The sequence below is a fragment of the Rhipicephalus sanguineus genome, chromosome 8, assembly GCF_013339695.2.
Source record: "Rhipicephalus sanguineus isolate Rsan-2018 chromosome 8, BIME_Rsan_1.4, whole genome shotgun sequence".
Taxonomy (NCBI): domain Eukaryota; kingdom Metazoa; phylum Arthropoda; class Arachnida; order Ixodida; family Ixodidae; genus Rhipicephalus; species Rhipicephalus sanguineus.
Window position 1 is genome coordinate 54,019,470 of NC_051183.1, and position 16,325 is coordinate 54,035,794.

Sequence of the window (16,325 nt, forward strand, 5' to 3'; positions counted from 1 at the left end):
TTCTATGAAAGGAAAAAGGTGTATCTGTGAAAGTCGAAGGCTACAACAGACTGTCATTGGGAAGACTAAGTTTAGCAGGCACGTGGCGGCGGTACGTTCCCCTGTAGCAAGAACACGTCCATCATTCCTACCTGACGTACCTCTTCAGCTGCAGGACATCCGGCAGAACGGCAGGCTGTTCTACTTCCTCGTCACATAGCATCCTGCCGCATGGCGTAGGCATTTGTTCCTTTGAATACCCTTGCATAGGTCTCGCAAGCATTCCAAGCTGTCCTGTCAACACGCGCATTGGTTATAACGCGTGCAACAGACGGCCCATGTGCCTTTCCACGCGCGGAATGGTCTACAGGTGTGCATGACTTTTGCGTTCCGGCGACCTATAAAAGGAACGCTGTTGCATCCAAGCCGTTGAATCAGTGGCATTCACTCGCGTAGCAGTCGACATGGTAGCCTACATTCTTATAGCTATTGCCTCGCTTCTGGCCGCGGCAGAAGCAGGAACTGGTAAGTGCTGTCGCTGTGACGATGGGGGTGTTTTAGCGGTTATTTTTGGAGAGCGAACCTTTCTTAAGAAATGAAATTGACCAATTTGCGTTGGCGGGCTAGTTGGTTATTCATGCCAAGTTTCTACAGCCCGACTGGACGCGGATGGAGTGTGTGTGTTTGCGTGTTCCTCTCCGTCCGCGTCCAGTCGCGCTGTAGAACCCTAGCTTCCTTAAGAGTTACTTTAGAGGCGCGCCACTCACGGAAAAGCATCTGCACTACATAATGACAATGTCGACAAATAACTCGCTGAGCCCAATGTACTGTTAGCTCTAAAGGTATTAGGTAAATAAGTGTCTCCAGACTAAGAAAAGTCTCTCATAGTTTGTAGACATACCGGGAATTGCGTAGAGTGCATGTACGACTTTCATCAAACTTCATTAACGGGAAATTTGATGCTAGAGGATACGAATCGAGCTGCCAGATTTGATGGTTCAGCACTCACTGCAGCGGCGGACCATCACATTTCTTTTCTCTTTTTCTTTCCTAAATGGCGGCATTTTGCTTTAAGAAGGGTATGTGACTTCGCAAATCGGTCGATTTTTTAAAGAACACTTTGTGTTGTAAATGCAAGTATTTACAATCAGTGCGCATGTGGGCATAGATTATTACCACGGTGCAATTCAATAAGAACGAATCATTGGGAATTTAGACGGGTGTAACGTTAGTGAGCGTTCGAAGCCACGGACACCAAAAGTAGAGAAATTCAGGAACAACCAGTATTCTTCAGGTCACTGCTGATTTTGCATATCAATTCTGCGGAATTCCGCAAGGTGGCGGAGAGGTTAAGAAAAGAAAAATAGACAACCACCCGTTTGTAGCACGAAGCCACAAGGAAAGCCATACGGATTCCTCAGAAACAAAGCATCTTAGACGCCTGATTTTCGTAGATACTCTCAGAAAACTTCCTAAAAGACGCCGCCACATTGAAAGTCATTTGCACGGGGATTGGTAGCACACCCTTTTAAGGAGAACGTTGCTGCATTCTAAGAAACAAAAAGACAATGTGCTACTCCTTTCGTGGAGTCCTGACATGCCACGTATATGACTCTCTTTAAAGAGGCACGTTGACTCTCTTGTGGGTCACACGACTCTTAGAAGAGAGTACAGTGATCTACAAAAAGAGTTCACGTGCCTCTTTAAAGAGAGTCATTTACGTGGCAAGTCAGGACCCTCCGAAAGGAGTCAAAGGACTTTTTTTTGTTTTATAGTGTACGGGCCAACCATATTTCAAACGCACTGCGGCCCTTGCTTTGCAACGGTTATTGCGAGGCAGTAGTGGCCTAGTATTGTTTCAACTTTTCGTATATGTCACCCACGACACCGTTTTATTTCATCGAACACATTTCACAGTCAGGGTTTCATTAATTGTGTATGTGTTACGCATTTTTAGTGCGCAGGATTTTCTACCTTTATACAGCCATTTTACACTGTCATTAATCACTCTCTGTTTTCTTAACGCTCTTAGGCAAACACTGGGCCTTGCGCCATTAACCGCCGTATGTCATCGTATATACTCTGTGAAGCCTTTCCACGTGGCAGCTTAATAATGTCACAAACCTCAGTGTGCGCTGCGCTCGTTCACTTTAATGAAGATGAAATCATGCGTTCACGGGATGCTTAAATTTTCTAATCTTGCAGTTTTACAAACCTTGCGAATGATTTTGGTATGCTGTAAATGAAATCGCCCCTTCCCTATTACCAACATTGTCGCACGAAATGCCGAAATATTTATCGAAATTGCTTTAAAATAACTGTGTTCGAAATCAGCGAGATATACAGGGGAACTTGAGAGATTGAGCTTATCGCAAATTACAATTATATAAGGTAGCAGACAATGGAGCCAGGGAAAGCTTGTGAGAATTTAAGCGTTATGCGTTAAAAAAAGCAGATAAGTGGAAGCGAAAGTAACAAAAGTAAGGTAACTAGTGGCAGGTGGGGACCAAGCGCACACCCTGCGCATTACGTCAGGCGTTTTCAAAAATATTCTCTTACTTAATACATTGCTTGAGATAAATATTAAAAATTTTGGAAATCGGCACTAGAATAACTGTTTTTGCGACACTCTCGAAAAGCACTGCTAACTTCCACGCCCAAGACGTATAGGAGATACACGTTAATAAGTTGCGCATCTAACTTCCTGGGTTTGATGCTGTTCGTAATTATAAATAAACGGGGTCATTGAAATGTGCCTCCAGTAAATAAACAAGCCTCTCTTTGCTTGGTAAGTCTCCTTTCAGTGGCAGCTTCTGTACTGCTATAAGAAATGACAAAAATGATCATATCCCACGCTGTGTACCCAGTGTGTGCGTTCCTAAGTGACTTATTCTTAAAGGATTATTGGTCAGCTGCAAGCTCGTATAAAAGTCACGTGCTCCGCGACACCAGCAGGCAAAAAAAGTGTTCCACACTCTCCGTCATGGCTATGAGCTGCGCTGACTAACACTCCCAGGTTAACATGCATAGATATGCCCGATAAATTGAACGAGAGGACGACCGCCGTTGTAGCTCAATTGGTGGAGGATCGAACGCGTTATGCGAAGGTTGCAGATTCGATCCCTGCCGGGGGCATGTTGTCTTTTTGTCCACTTCAATTCCTTCACATTTACATCATAATTACTACATATAACGTCCCCTATACTTTCCTTGGCTTCATTTTGTGTTGGTTTTCATTAAGGTTGAGCCTAACAAAGAAAAACGAACCCTTAGATGTCCCTTCTTTCGTTTATATTCACTACGGTAATTCTGCTACGCTGCAAATGTGGTAACTTTACTCCTCATCGGATATTTCCCTTTTCTGTGCAGCGCCCTGCACTACCATCACTGTGCCTGACTTCCTAACAGCTGACACGGTAAGCCGTTTCATGTATGTACAGTACGTCAGCTTGCTTCAAAATGTACGTCGTGTGTATGATGATGGGTGGAATATATTCGCATCAAAGCTAATTGTGCGCGCACATTGCTGTATCGCACAGTGCGCATGTACTGCGCATACCGGAATCTAAGGTAGAGCCCAGCCCTTTTCGTATCATCACTTAGTTCTGCATTTCAATAGCGCTGGCAAAACTTATTTCCAATTCTAGCTTGAAGAAAGACTGCTTACCTTTTTTTTATTTTTTGCATACCAGACTCACTGCTACGATGAACAGCCTCTCGACATCTGCACGCCATACAATGTAAGTCAACCCCTTCATTTCCCGCAGCAAAAAAAAATTTTTTTCACCGTCTAAAAACAGGATCAAGAGCGCGAAAAACTCTAGACATAATGAAAGAAAAGCTACCCAGGAGTGTGTGGTCAAATGAGGTGTATTGCCTATTTTTTAACAGTAGCTCATATAGCATTGTGCATGTCGTAGTTTTCTCAATGTTCACATGATATCTAATCGTGACTGGGGTTAGCTTTATGCTTACTTGTACTGAAGAACGATCACCAAATAGGCGATTCCGAAAGGTGTCATAGCAAAAATGAACTTGAATTGTACGCAAACTATACAACGCATGCTGTCTTCATAAGGCTTCATACATTCTTCGTGCGCCTGTTCGGTCGGTTCTCTTTCTCGCTTTGAATGTTTACCACTACTTCGTTCATCGAATAAGAATTTTCAGCGCACCAGCACGGTCTCGCTTGTTTAGTTAACTGTTGCGCGAGAAGATAAGCTTTGCCTTCGTGGACTATCGTACATTATACTAATGTGATATTTTCTTGGTTGCAAAGGCACGTTACACCGAGTTTTGCACAGCAACATGACCACACACGTACCTCTTGTTCTTTCAGGAAAACGACACGGAGAAAGTGCGCGAACAAATCAACGTAAGTGCTAATGAACTCTGATAATCTTTATCTGCTTCCTCATAGACGCAGACACTCCCTCGACGAAATGAGGCCTCCCTTTGAAAGTAATCGTGCCCTCCACCTAAGATTTGATACCAATTGTTTCGGAAAGACAGTGATGCGTACGTGTTAAGCTTGAAGTTGCAAATTTGTAGTCTTTCTCAAGCAAATGTATTCGTTAAACAGCCTTAGCACACTCCCAATTCTAGTGACTTAGAGCGGTATGAAAGTAACACGTCACGTTTAATCCTAACTAGACCAGACGCAGATGTCCAATTCAGATAAAGAGGTATTCCACGCCTGACATTTTGACGCATTCCAACATATCATCAATAACTGGCATTTATTATTGGGAGTGAGGGAACACTTCCGGCGTGTATTTGAGATTGTGCCCAGGAATCTGTTGCCACGTTTAAAAAAAGAGCTGTGTACAATGACGCAAACCATCTAATGGCGGAAATGGCGCAGCATGGTATGGTATAACTGCCAATATTTGCGTCGCCTTCTCTTACGGATGGGTGTAGCTTTTTTAATGCTAGTTTTTATACGCCAAATCTTTTTTGTTTCACGGATGGTTTGTCAATGGAACTGTTTACCTACATGCATTACTAGCTGTATTAGTGCAATAATTTCCTGTCAATACTTGAAAGCAGTGACGTGTCTCACGGAGAACAAGTAGAGTACAGACTTGTAATTGTCTCAAGCACTCTTTATAACGCTTCAAGTTCCGAGTGCTGCTGATTTGCAGTAATACCTTTAACACACGCGTCTCACTTCGCATAAATGTCGCATAAAACACACAGCTTATTTCTTTAGTGACAATTCACAATTTCTTGTAGACTATTTTCGTGCTGTTACTTCACTTTAATTTATGGCCAATGTATTCTATTTTTACCCCTTTATAGATTTTATTGTGCATCTTTATGTGTGTGCACTTCCTGCTTATTTGCCTGTTTTGATTGGTAATGTATTAGAGTAAATAAATAAATAGACAACCAGCAATATACTAACGTTAGCTGTATATAAAAATCCTGCACATTGGCACTATTTCTTGCTGACCCCGCTAAAGCATTAGGTGTAGCTAATTGTGAGCAATGATCGCTTTATTCCACGCTTACTTGCAGTGCACCAACTACGACGTTAATTACAAGGTCCTCGCCCTGACAATGGCGCTCGACACTTCCGTGGCGGCAACTCTCCCCGAAGAAGACCGCAACCAAAGTTACTGTACGTTCACGAGCGCCCATAAAAGAAAAAAAAACTGTCGATAAGAGTTTAGTGGGTGGAGATGCACAATGCTGAAATTTCCGGAGAGCCCATACGCGCTTTGGGTCACGACACTGACATTTTACGAGAATGCTTCGGTGGGTCTTTAGTATACATTGCTGAGAGTGTACGTGGATTTATTCGTGAGCCGTTATTCTTGTCCTTTTTCTCGTTCAAATACAGAGGGTGTGCGGGTGCAGCCGAGAGATTGCACAACTTGCATATGCAGCGAAATCCCTCCCGTGCAATGTTTAAGAAATGTTTTGATGCAGCGGTTATCACAATTGAAAAAAAAAGAAAGAAAGCTGCGCGTAGAGGAAGGAAACCATATGTCATGAAAAGCGCTACTGTTGCGTACACAAGATCGAGGACATTGCGGTTCGTTGAGTAAAACGGCCACTTGTGCGAACCAATGTAAAATATTAGCGCTCATATACAGACGCTGAAATGGCTTACGTTACCGCCCATTTCAGCCTTCCATTTCGCCTCCCACTCGCTTGATCATAAGTCTCAGCTAACGAGAACATCCATGCCCAGGATTCGGTAGCCATTGCCGTATCTGAAACTTAAGTCTACTCAGAGGGCTCCGTTGCGCGGTGGCGATTCTCCTGGGTTCTTATATTTGAGGATGCGATCCGGTGGCTGCCCTGGCTTGTTGATTTAATCTAATCTTTATTCCTTCTTTATCGTAATGTAAGGTTGCAGACCGAGAAATGTTTGGCGGAAGTTCTAATACTGCCGGGCTCGAACTAGTCAACGTCTTGTTTTATCCTCATTGCTTACACTTTTTTCCAGCTGTTACAGAATTCATTGTGCAGTGGTGTTCCAACGGATACGCTCTTCCGAGGTATCTGTACAACTACACATGCGAGGAGTACTTGGCTATGGTGACAGTGACCTGCGACGCTCCGGTTACTTTGAGTGTTCCTGATGTCAACGGCCTGGGGAAGGTGAGACAGATTACTGTTAACGGTTCCAGCAAAGCTCATGCTCCGCTGGGTGTCTCTCCTTCTCTGTTGTCCGTGTCTTTTTTGTTGCGCAGTAGTACGGAAGTCATGCTTCAGCTTTCCCCTGCCCGAAAACTTTTTCGGAAGTTTCGTTGATCTGTTTGACGTGAAGATTCTCCTTATTAAAGGTACAACAGTATTATTTATCTGAGAATCGCGTAAAGCTGCAAAGGACACCCAAGTAAAGCTTTTGAGGGAGCTAGTTGGTAAAACTTCATGACTGTTCGCGCTGCCAAGAACTCACGTAAGGACAAGTAGAAAACCCTGCGTGTGTCTCTCTCCTACTTGGCCTTACGTGAATTCTTGGCAGCACGAACAGTCATGAAAGGACATTCAAATTTCTGAGAAAAAAAAATTGGTATGCTTGATTCAGAAGTCTCCATGGTTCGATATTTTGCTAGGAACCAATGCCTTAATGCTTTCAACTTACTTCGCCGTATCAGAGCATCTTAGTTCAACTTTTTTGCAGAAAACTTATTATTTGTAGTGAATTTAACATCGTAGTTAACAACAAAGCGCGTTTTGACCAGTACATCGAACTGCAATTAACCTCTAAATGTTGGATATCGGACCAGTTGGTTTGTTGCACTGGCGAACACAGATCGCGATGACCACAGAGCACAAAATAGGGGACACGTAAGCGCTGTGTGTACGCGTCTCTTTTAGATGCGAAGTATCTTAAGGCGGAGCTCAATCCGGTGGTGGTGGTGTGCGGCGTGACCACCCTTACTGCGCATGCGCATACCCTCTCCACACACCTCCCCTCCACTCACCCTCCCACTTTCCCTCTCCCCTTCCTCTCTCCACTTTCCCTCTGCACTTTCACTCTCCCCTCACCCTCTCCCCTTCCCCTATCTACTTTCCCTCCCCACTTTCCCTCTCCCCTTCCCTCTCCCCTTCCCATTTCCACTCTTCCTCTGAAACGCGTGCTAGACATGCCGAAATTCTCTCCTGCGCAACGCCGCGATGAGCTCGAGCGCATGCGCGTTCCCTCCCCTTCTCTCTCCTCTCCTACGCTGCCCCCTCTCGCCCGCCTGTCGACCGCGTTCCTCGCTCGCCCTGTGAGAATTAACGGTCAGGCTAGATGGAAGATACGACGCGCGTAGCGTCCCTCTTCGCGTTCCACGACGCGGGGTCGGTAGCATGCCCAACGAACGCCAACGGAACACGATCGTGCAAGTGCTCCGGCTTCGCATCGCCTCATGGTCCCCTTTAGCGGGAGATGGTGTAATTTTTTTGGTTACCGGTTATTCATCCGTCCAGGAAAGCATCGTGGATATACAGCGAGCAGAAAATACAAAATGAGTAACAGATTCGTTCTTAAAATGGAAGCAGCGAAAGAGGACCATTCAGTTGAGAGTATCACCGTGGTTTCAACACGGTTAGGCGGTGTATGCGTCCTACATAAAGGTTACAGACCCAGATATATTTGGCGAAAAGACTGAACTTCACTCTGATACTTACTACCTCATAGGAGCTTAGCAGGCGGAGTAATAAGCTCAGGCTTATGGCGTAGGGATGGTCGATTAAAATTTTTAATCGATTAATCGTTAATCGATTTAGCCTTTAATCGATTAATTGTTTTCGGTGGAATCTTTTAATCGATTAATCAATTAATCGACATTTTCAATGGGTGCTTTAAAACCGATATCTCTTTGTTTGAGAGGCATCGTTCGTGTTTAATATGGGCCCAAATCTTTGCATTAGACGCGCTGACGATCCAAAATTCCCACTTTCGAAAGTGTCGACGACGGGCCCCTTGTGTGCAGTGTGCGAAAATTCACACTTTCGCACACTGGACACAAGGGGAGCGTCGTCGTTGGTTGATGTCGCGGATTCAAGCTTCTGTGGCTATCATCCCTGGACTATTCGGCAGCAGGTCGCATTTTCTCGAAGCCTGCCTACTCGAGCTCATCGAAACGGGAGGCGCGTTCGGGGACCACACTGGTTGAAAAGTCGCAGTTGAAACATGCAGTGTGGCGGAGGGTGAGAAAATCCCGAGAAAGGTAAAAGAGAGACGATGAGAAATGAAATAAGACGCTCGCTCTAGTAAGCAAGTCATATTTTCTCGGTTTGTCGGTTAGATATTGTGGAAGCCCTATATAATACAATAATTGCGAACTGACGCGATCTTTTTCTTGAGGACACCTATGCAGAGATTACACAGAAACATACTGGCCTCAAACAGACCATCCGTACAGGCAACTGCGGCAAATAGAAGGAAAGAAGATGAGATTTAGAGGCTCGTTTTTCTTTGTTAGACAAAATATTAATTAGAACTAAGAGACAATATAGCCAAGAAAAAGTATAGGGGGTGTTATTAGTAATAATTGGGATATAAACCTGAAGAAAGTGAAGTGGACGGAAAGATAACTTGTCGCCGGAAGGGACCGAACCTGCGACCTTCAAATTACTTTTAGGAGCTCGTTTTTCTTTGTTAGACACAATATTAATTAGAACTAACAGACAATAATGCGAAGGAAAGTATAGGGGAGGTTAAGGGTGTATGACAAAGAAAAAAAAATCACAGCATATCCACGGAGTGAATGATGAGTGGGCGAAGCTGCGGAGGTTCATCGGTAAACCGTGAATCTTCCGTGAATTCTGCCCAGTACATCATCACCGACGTGAGATAGGGCGCGTTTATACTAAAGGTTCGATTAGTTATGACGACTTGCAGCTCACTTTAATTTTACATGTACGCTGTGAATTTTCATTGTTTAGAAAACCATTGCTTTAGAAAACATCTGGCGTCTTTCGTTAAGCAGCTGGCGTCTTTTCCTCTTGCTTTAGAAACATCTGGCGTTCTTCCGTTTTGCTTTTACAAAACATCTGGCGTCTTTCGTTGGTTTATTTCATCAATCAACAGCGTTTTGAACAAAATTGTTATTGATTAATCACGCACAGGAGAAATCTCACCAGGCACTACCTTGGAGGTAAAGAATGGCTGCTAATGGGAATGAGAGACAGAAGAAGTCGGCTTTTAGCTACCGCTGCGAATTTTTTATTGTTCAACAACGCACAGGAAAAATCTCCCACCGGCACCACCTTGGAGGTCAAAGCGTAAGACTGGTTACGGACTACGACTACGACTACGAGGGACGAACGGGTGCCGCCTTAAGGAGCTTCGCCCCTAAAACGAGCCCTTAAAAGTCACCTTCTTTCCCTCATTCATAGCGAGGGTCTCGTTCTGGCAGACTTGGTGCCTTCAGGTAGTATGAGAGGGATTATTGGTCAGCTGCCAGCTCGTTAAAAAAAGGTCACCTGCTACGTGACGCCAAAAGGCAGAAAAAGTGTGTTCCACACTCGCCGCCATGGCTGTGATCGGCGCTAACATTCCTAGGTTTAAATGCACCTGTGTACGCTATGAAGTGGACGGGGTATGACCGCCGCCGTAGCTTAGTGGTAGAGCATCGGACGCGTTATTCGAAGGTCGCAAGTTCAGTCCCTGCCGGCGGCAAGTTACCATTTCGTCCACTTTACTTTCTTCACATTGATATCCCAATTATTACAAATACCATCCTGTATACTTTCCTTGGCATTGTTGTCTGTTAGTTGTAATTAATATTGCGGGAAATAGAGTGACATGAGTTTCTGCCTTCCGGCTAGAAAAAACAGCAGCTGCGCCAGTATACTCCGCAGGTTTCACCTGATCTTTGCCTTAACACGGCGCCGCTCACACCTTTTCAATTGTGCGTACATCCTGAACTGTGAGCGCTATCTAGTGTACCAGACATTACAACATAAATTGCGCGACTGTCCTTTCTTGTCACAGCAGAAGATAAGGGCCTCTAGCTGAAAGCTGTATTTCTCCCTAAATATGCGACCATACAGTATTACGAAGTGCTACAAGGTCACTTCTTCAATAATAATGCACCGGATGCTAGACGTTCGGTAAACCGACGCGTAAAGTTGCGGATTACATAAAGGGTCTATAGGACCCATTTCACAATTCGCGAGTGCGCATTCCTGCACTACATTTTCTCTAAACTAATGGCAGCAACTTTCGTGCTTCAAGAGAAGACGAGGTCGTAGTTGCACGGGCTGGCGTTTGTCTATTATGCATGTTCGTGTCAAGAGAGCCGAGTTTACACTTTCCGCGTCCCAGCGCAAGCAAACCACGCTTGAACACTCTGTTTGAAGAAGTGACTAGCTGTCATTAATTGGGATGACTGCATCGTAGGAAAGTTAGCTCAACAATTATGAAAATGGTATATATACCCTGTAAGACGGACAGTTGGGCTAGTTGGTATACAGCAAATAAAAGATGGTTACTAGCGTCGTTGTCCTCTTTACGCTAGCAAACGTGTCTTATTATGTATATACGGATTACCTAATCATCTCCCCATCATCGTACTTCATCACTCTTTTTGCCCCGTTGCGTTTTCCCCGGTGCAGAGTAGCAGGCAGGGGCGTACTAGCTCAGGCCACCCTCTATGCCTTATAATACATTTTCTCTCTCTGTTTCATTGGTAAACAATATTTTATTTGCTAAAGAGTAAAACAGAACGGCACTAAGAACCAGTGAGTAAATAAGCAGCGCATATTACAATGCCGCACTTACACAAGAAACGAGTAAAATCTGAGGGTTGAATAAAATATAAAGAAAGTTGCGATTGACACTACAGGTGACGAAAACTACTCGTTTACCAAATGTAAGCAGACACGCGTTTATGCGGCAACACGATGAAACGGCGCGGAAAAAAACAAACACGAACAAAATAAGCTACAAGACTATGCGCTGGCACGTGTGAAATTTACAGAAAAGAATAAGCTTCTCTTTTGAAAGTTGGCGAATCCACGTGCTGCTTACTTTCTCAACAGTCCCCTTTTGTTTTGTTTCATGGGGTTGCTGCTCCGAAGCCCATGCGTTTTTCTACTGAGCGAAGAATTGTCAGTTGCCCGAGATGCTCGGGCGACAACCGACACCTCCTTTAGGTCGCCACACATCCAGCATGCGAAAAAAGACGCTCGGATGCTACTGACGTTGCAGGAATTGGCATATACTCCATTGGAACGTCAAACACATGATCTAGGCTAGTTCGCATGCTGTGCCAAGTCTCAAGTGGGTTCGGATTGGTGTGGCGATCGACTACAGGGTTACTATAGTATGTCTTGAACTGAGAAGGCATTCAGTTCATCGGATCGTACTCCAGTGCAACGCAATTGCGTAGAAGTGCGCGATCGACGGCATCCCAAATAGAACCAGAAAAAAAAAACGCCAGGCCTGCGCTGAAACCGCAGCACAGTCACAGCGAAAGCTGGAAGAGCGGCGTTTCTAGAGCCCGTTGTATCCTCTCCTGGGGCTGCTAATACAAGTACACTAGAAAGGTACCCACTACGCCATAAATCACAATTTTTGTGAAGTTGTGAAGCACCTACAAAGCCATTATTCGTCATTCTGCGGAGAAGCGAGGCACCAGCTACACGTCTGTAAGGCGTTAGCTGGTGTGCACTTATTATGTGCACTTTGTTGACGCGACGACTGATGACGATGAAGAATTATGGCTCAACCGTTTGTAATGGGTTGGAATCTTTAAACGGCCCACAAGCTATGCAATTTGCATTGGGTGACGCCCCGTCGCTATTTCCCTCTCCCGTCATGCTGTATAACATACGTTGCCGTGGGAGAGAGACGGGGTGGGGTGAAGAACTTTACTGAGACCTCAAGTAAATGGATCATGCCCTCATGGGCTTCCTTGGCAACCAATACAAGTGCACTTGCGAGGAACCCACTACGTTATAAATCAGTGTAATTTTACTGAGACCCCGAGGAAGTGGATCATGCGCTTATGGGCTTCCTTGGCAACCAATACAAGTGCACTTGCGAGGAACCCACTACGCTATAAATCATTGTAATTTTTGAGAAGTAGGGCAGCAGGCACTGTGCCATTTTTCGTCATTCTACGGAGAGCGTTGGTACCTGCTATACGCATGTAGGGCATTATGCGCACTTTGTTGATGCTGTGCCTGATGACGATGAAGAATTATGGCAGAGTCCTTTGTAATGGGTTGGAAGCATTCAACAACGTACTCGGTGCGCAATTCGCATTGTGTGACGCCTGGTTAAGAATTCGCGTTGTGCGACTCTTGGTGCTTATTTTACTCTTCTACCACGCTATATTGCATATGCTAATGTGGTTCCTTCCCGACATGAAGCCTGTCTAGGACCTTTTTGCAAAGTAGTTTCAAGCACCAGCATGGCTCAGAGGTTGAATACTGGGCTCCCACGCAGAGGGCCCAGGTTCGAACCTCATTCCATCCTGGAATTTTTTTCTTTCGTTTTTTTTTTCTTATTTCGAGCGATACTGGTTACGGACACCGGCGGCGGCGGCAGCGGCGGCGGCGGCGGACAACTACGGCGCCAAAAACGGCCGGTGAAATGATCTCATAACAGCTTTCGCTGTAAAAGTAGTTGTATTCGGCTTTGCAACTTCCTGCGTCTAAGGATAGCGTTTAGGGTCTGCGTCTCAGGATAGCGCGCCTCGCAGTCATCCGCTCCGGCCAAGGGGCGAGGTTGGGGGTGGGAGTGGGGGATGCCGTAATCGATTAATCGAATAGTTTTAATCGGTTAATTCGATTAATCGAAAGGCACAAATCGATTATGATTAATCGATTAATTGTAGACCTTTAATCGATTAATCGTTCATCGATTTTACCATCCCTATTATGGCGGAGCCGTAAGCATCGTCAGGTTTGATTAAATCTCATGTCGAAATGTGCGAAAATTTATTGAGCGGTGAATACGTCATAAGTCCTTGAAACACGTAATCTTTTCCAACCTAGGGAAAATTCATTGCATGTAAGGACAGCTGAAGGAGGTAATAGAATTTTACCTATACAATTATATCGCGCGTATGAAGAAGGGTATGTTGTCGGTTTAAATGTGACCTCTCAAAAGAACGGCAATTCGTGCTCCCTGTAAATAGGCTGAACTTATAATGTGCAGCGCCAATGGATAATCGATGTGTGTGTGCGTGTTTCTTATTTCACAGTGCGCTGAGCGCAATAAGATCGCAAACCTCTGCATGGAAGGAGACAGCCTCACTGTAAGTATGACGACATATTTTCTCCGGTCCCTGATCATTGTTTTTTATTAGTTAAAGTAAACTTATTCATCACTGAAGCAGCCTCATGACTAAGTCCACTCCGCAGCGCATGAACTTCGGCAACTGCAGCTTTTATATATTCTGTAATACGTACACCTTACATTTCCGCCCACTCGCGATAGCCACAGTAATGGGGGTTGTGTAATCTATCGAAAATATACGCACCACACCTGTCAGAAAAAAATGAATCAGCCTGCTATTTCTGAAAGTGCTCTGTTTACCTTAACAAGAAGTAGGACAAAAATAAATGGCGAGAGAATGGGGATTTTTTCCTCATCAATTATTCTAAAACATTTCTTCTATCGCTATCACTTAGGCTTCACTCTGCATTTCGCAGAAAATTTGAGGTATAAAACGTGCAACCCAAATTTCAGGTTTGCAGCTTGACGTTCTTTAATTATGCCTGCCTTAGTTATACGGGCGATTCCATTCAGAAAATAGTTGCGCGTGTTTCTTTCAAATATTGGTGGTCTGTGATTGTTTGTGTTTGAGCGCTAGAACTTTGGCAAAATATTACTTGTTTTGTTCATGCCTCAAATATTCTATTTCTGCAGTGGCAAACTTTTGTTGATCTGATTAACCTGATAAGGGTGAGTCGACCTTCTTCTTTCTACCAGGTCGAGAATGAGAATAGAGGTGTCATTTAAAGCACCGTGTTTCAAAATTAGTTCTTCAATCCTAGAGCTTACTAGACGTAGCAACTCTAGATTTTGTTGCGTTTCATCGTAATTTTTCGAGTGTTTTAGGGAAGTGAGGTCAACTACAAAAACTTTTATTCTAGAAGTATTTAGATTGTATTATTATCAAAGGCGTTCAAGCTAAATAATCATAGTTCTTGCTTCACATGAACTATCTAAAATAAATGTAAGGTGAGATAACTTGCGTACTAGCACCAGTAGTGTAATAATGTGAACCTGTACTCTTCCTGCTCATTTTTTATTACTGAGACCAGAAAAGTATATAAATAAGGAAAACGTAACTAAGTGAGCATTTGTCAATAGTTTTGAGAACTACTTATATGGCACTCTTGACAAGGGCAGTCACGCCCCTTAGTCGTAAGTAAGGAAAACGAGGGCCCCTCTATCTATGCGTTTTATTTGTCATGATGTCATTCTGACAGTAACTCGGTGACTTTAAAGTCACCGAACACGGCTGCTTTAGAGACGATTCGCTCATCAAGTGGACGGCTACTATTACACAAATTCCTAATTCATTAACTGTTGGTCAGTCATGGATGTCACAGTTGGCTTTGCGATAAAAATTTCCAAAAGAACTTGCCTTGGATGTGCCTAATACGCATTTCGAATGTGGTATGTTCTATACGAAGCATAACTCACGTATAACTGTATGCGAAATTCCATTTGGGGGCAAAGAACACTCAATAGAAACATAGAGGTATTAACCCATATGACAATATATAATTAAGGCCTACGTGATACACAGTCGCTTTGTTTCTTTCGATGGCTCAAGCACTGCAATTAACTATCACCTTCGTTTCAGTGCGTCTACTTTAGCATCATACCAATCCTTCCGTTTCCGGAGTATTGAGAAAGGTGCGACCAGACGCTCGAAGAACGCGCAACACATTGCGTCCTGCACAGCTGCAACCACACCCATATGTCGCAAAACTAAATAAACTGCACAAAAAGCAACAATTTGTTGTTCTCATCGTTTTTGCAATCTTTGATTATTATCGATTGCTGGATGCATTTTAAAATGGCGTGTCGCACGTGGGACGGGGTCTACGGTGCTCAGAAGAAGCTGTCGTACGAGCCATGTAAAAATTACGACCGGCCCGCATCCAACATGAAATCAAGCAGCGACAAAAGGACACTTGGCGTCTACAGGAAAACGCCACCGAAGCCACACGAATAAATCCACTGTATGTTTCCCGAAAATAAATAATCGCGGTCGAAAGTAAACTCTCCTGGAGTTTCGAAGTCGAACACGTGCCATAAGTAGAACCTGATGCTATGGCTCTTGCCTTATATGTGAAATATCATTTACCTTTCTTGTGTATCACCTGGGTTCAAGTTACATTTCATAAAGGTGGTGAGAATTACCGTAACAGAAAACACTGAAACATTGAATAAATATTTCATCCATACATCATAACCGACTGTTCATATTTGCACTTTTTCTCTGTAGAAGCGGTGTAGACGTTGCGAAAAGTTAAGCTTATCAGTGCATATAATCAATCATTCTGCCGGAGTGTACTTGGCTTCATCTGAAAAAAAAACGCAATTCGAAATCTAACGCTGGCGTAAAGATGTACCGCATGAAAACAGTTTTGGGCAGTTTTTATCCTGTCGACTGCGCCAACGCAGCGTTCCAAGACTGACTTGCACAAAACGCCAGCAGGCTATGTTTTAAAGCGAAAGGTGTAGTATTCCACGCCTCCCATCGTCCTTCTTGGCGTCGCAATAGCCTTGAGGCAACGGAAGTTGAAATTTTGTTGGGACGCTGCAATCGCACACAAGTCGACTGCGAACGCTGGTGGAGTTTCACGCATTTGATAATCAAAAGGCAACCCTTGCTCATTTCGCTCTTTATTTCGATAGTACACAA

General features: G+C 44.1%; 1 protein-coding gene across 1 annotated transcript; it reads left to right on the plus strand.

The window, feature by feature from the left end:
* The first annotated feature begins 416 nt into the window (after window positions 1-416).
* LOC119401908 (uncharacterized) lies at window positions 417-15,406 on the plus strand. Its single transcript, XM_037668915.2, has 9 exons — window positions 417-504; window positions 3,349-3,395; window positions 3,672-3,719; window positions 4,319-4,354; window positions 5,500-5,602; window positions 6,437-6,591; window positions 13,644-13,697; window positions 14,312-14,347; window positions 15,258-15,406. The coding sequence occupies exons 1-9, from the start codon at window positions 444-446 to the stop codon at window positions 15,303-15,305; spliced, it is 588 nt and encodes a 195-aa protein (XP_037524843.1). The 5' UTR covers window positions 417-443; the 3' UTR covers window positions 15,306-15,406.
* Window positions 15,407-16,325: the final 919 nt, after the last annotated feature.

Excerpts from the sequence above, each read along its gene's own strand:
- LOC119401908 (XM_037668915.2), top strand. The coding sequence starts at position 444 with ATGGTAGCCTACATTCTTATAGCTATTGCCTCGCTTCTGGCCGCGGCA. Across the intron at positions 3,720-4,318 it reads ACATCTGCACGCCATACAAT|GAAAACGACACGGAGAAAGT; the intron begins GTAAGTCAACCC and ends TTGTTCTTTCAG. Across the intron at positions 14,348-15,257 it reads ATCTGATTAACCTGATAAGG|TGCGTCTACTTTAGCATCAT; the intron begins GTGAGTCGACCT and ends CCTTCGTTTCAG.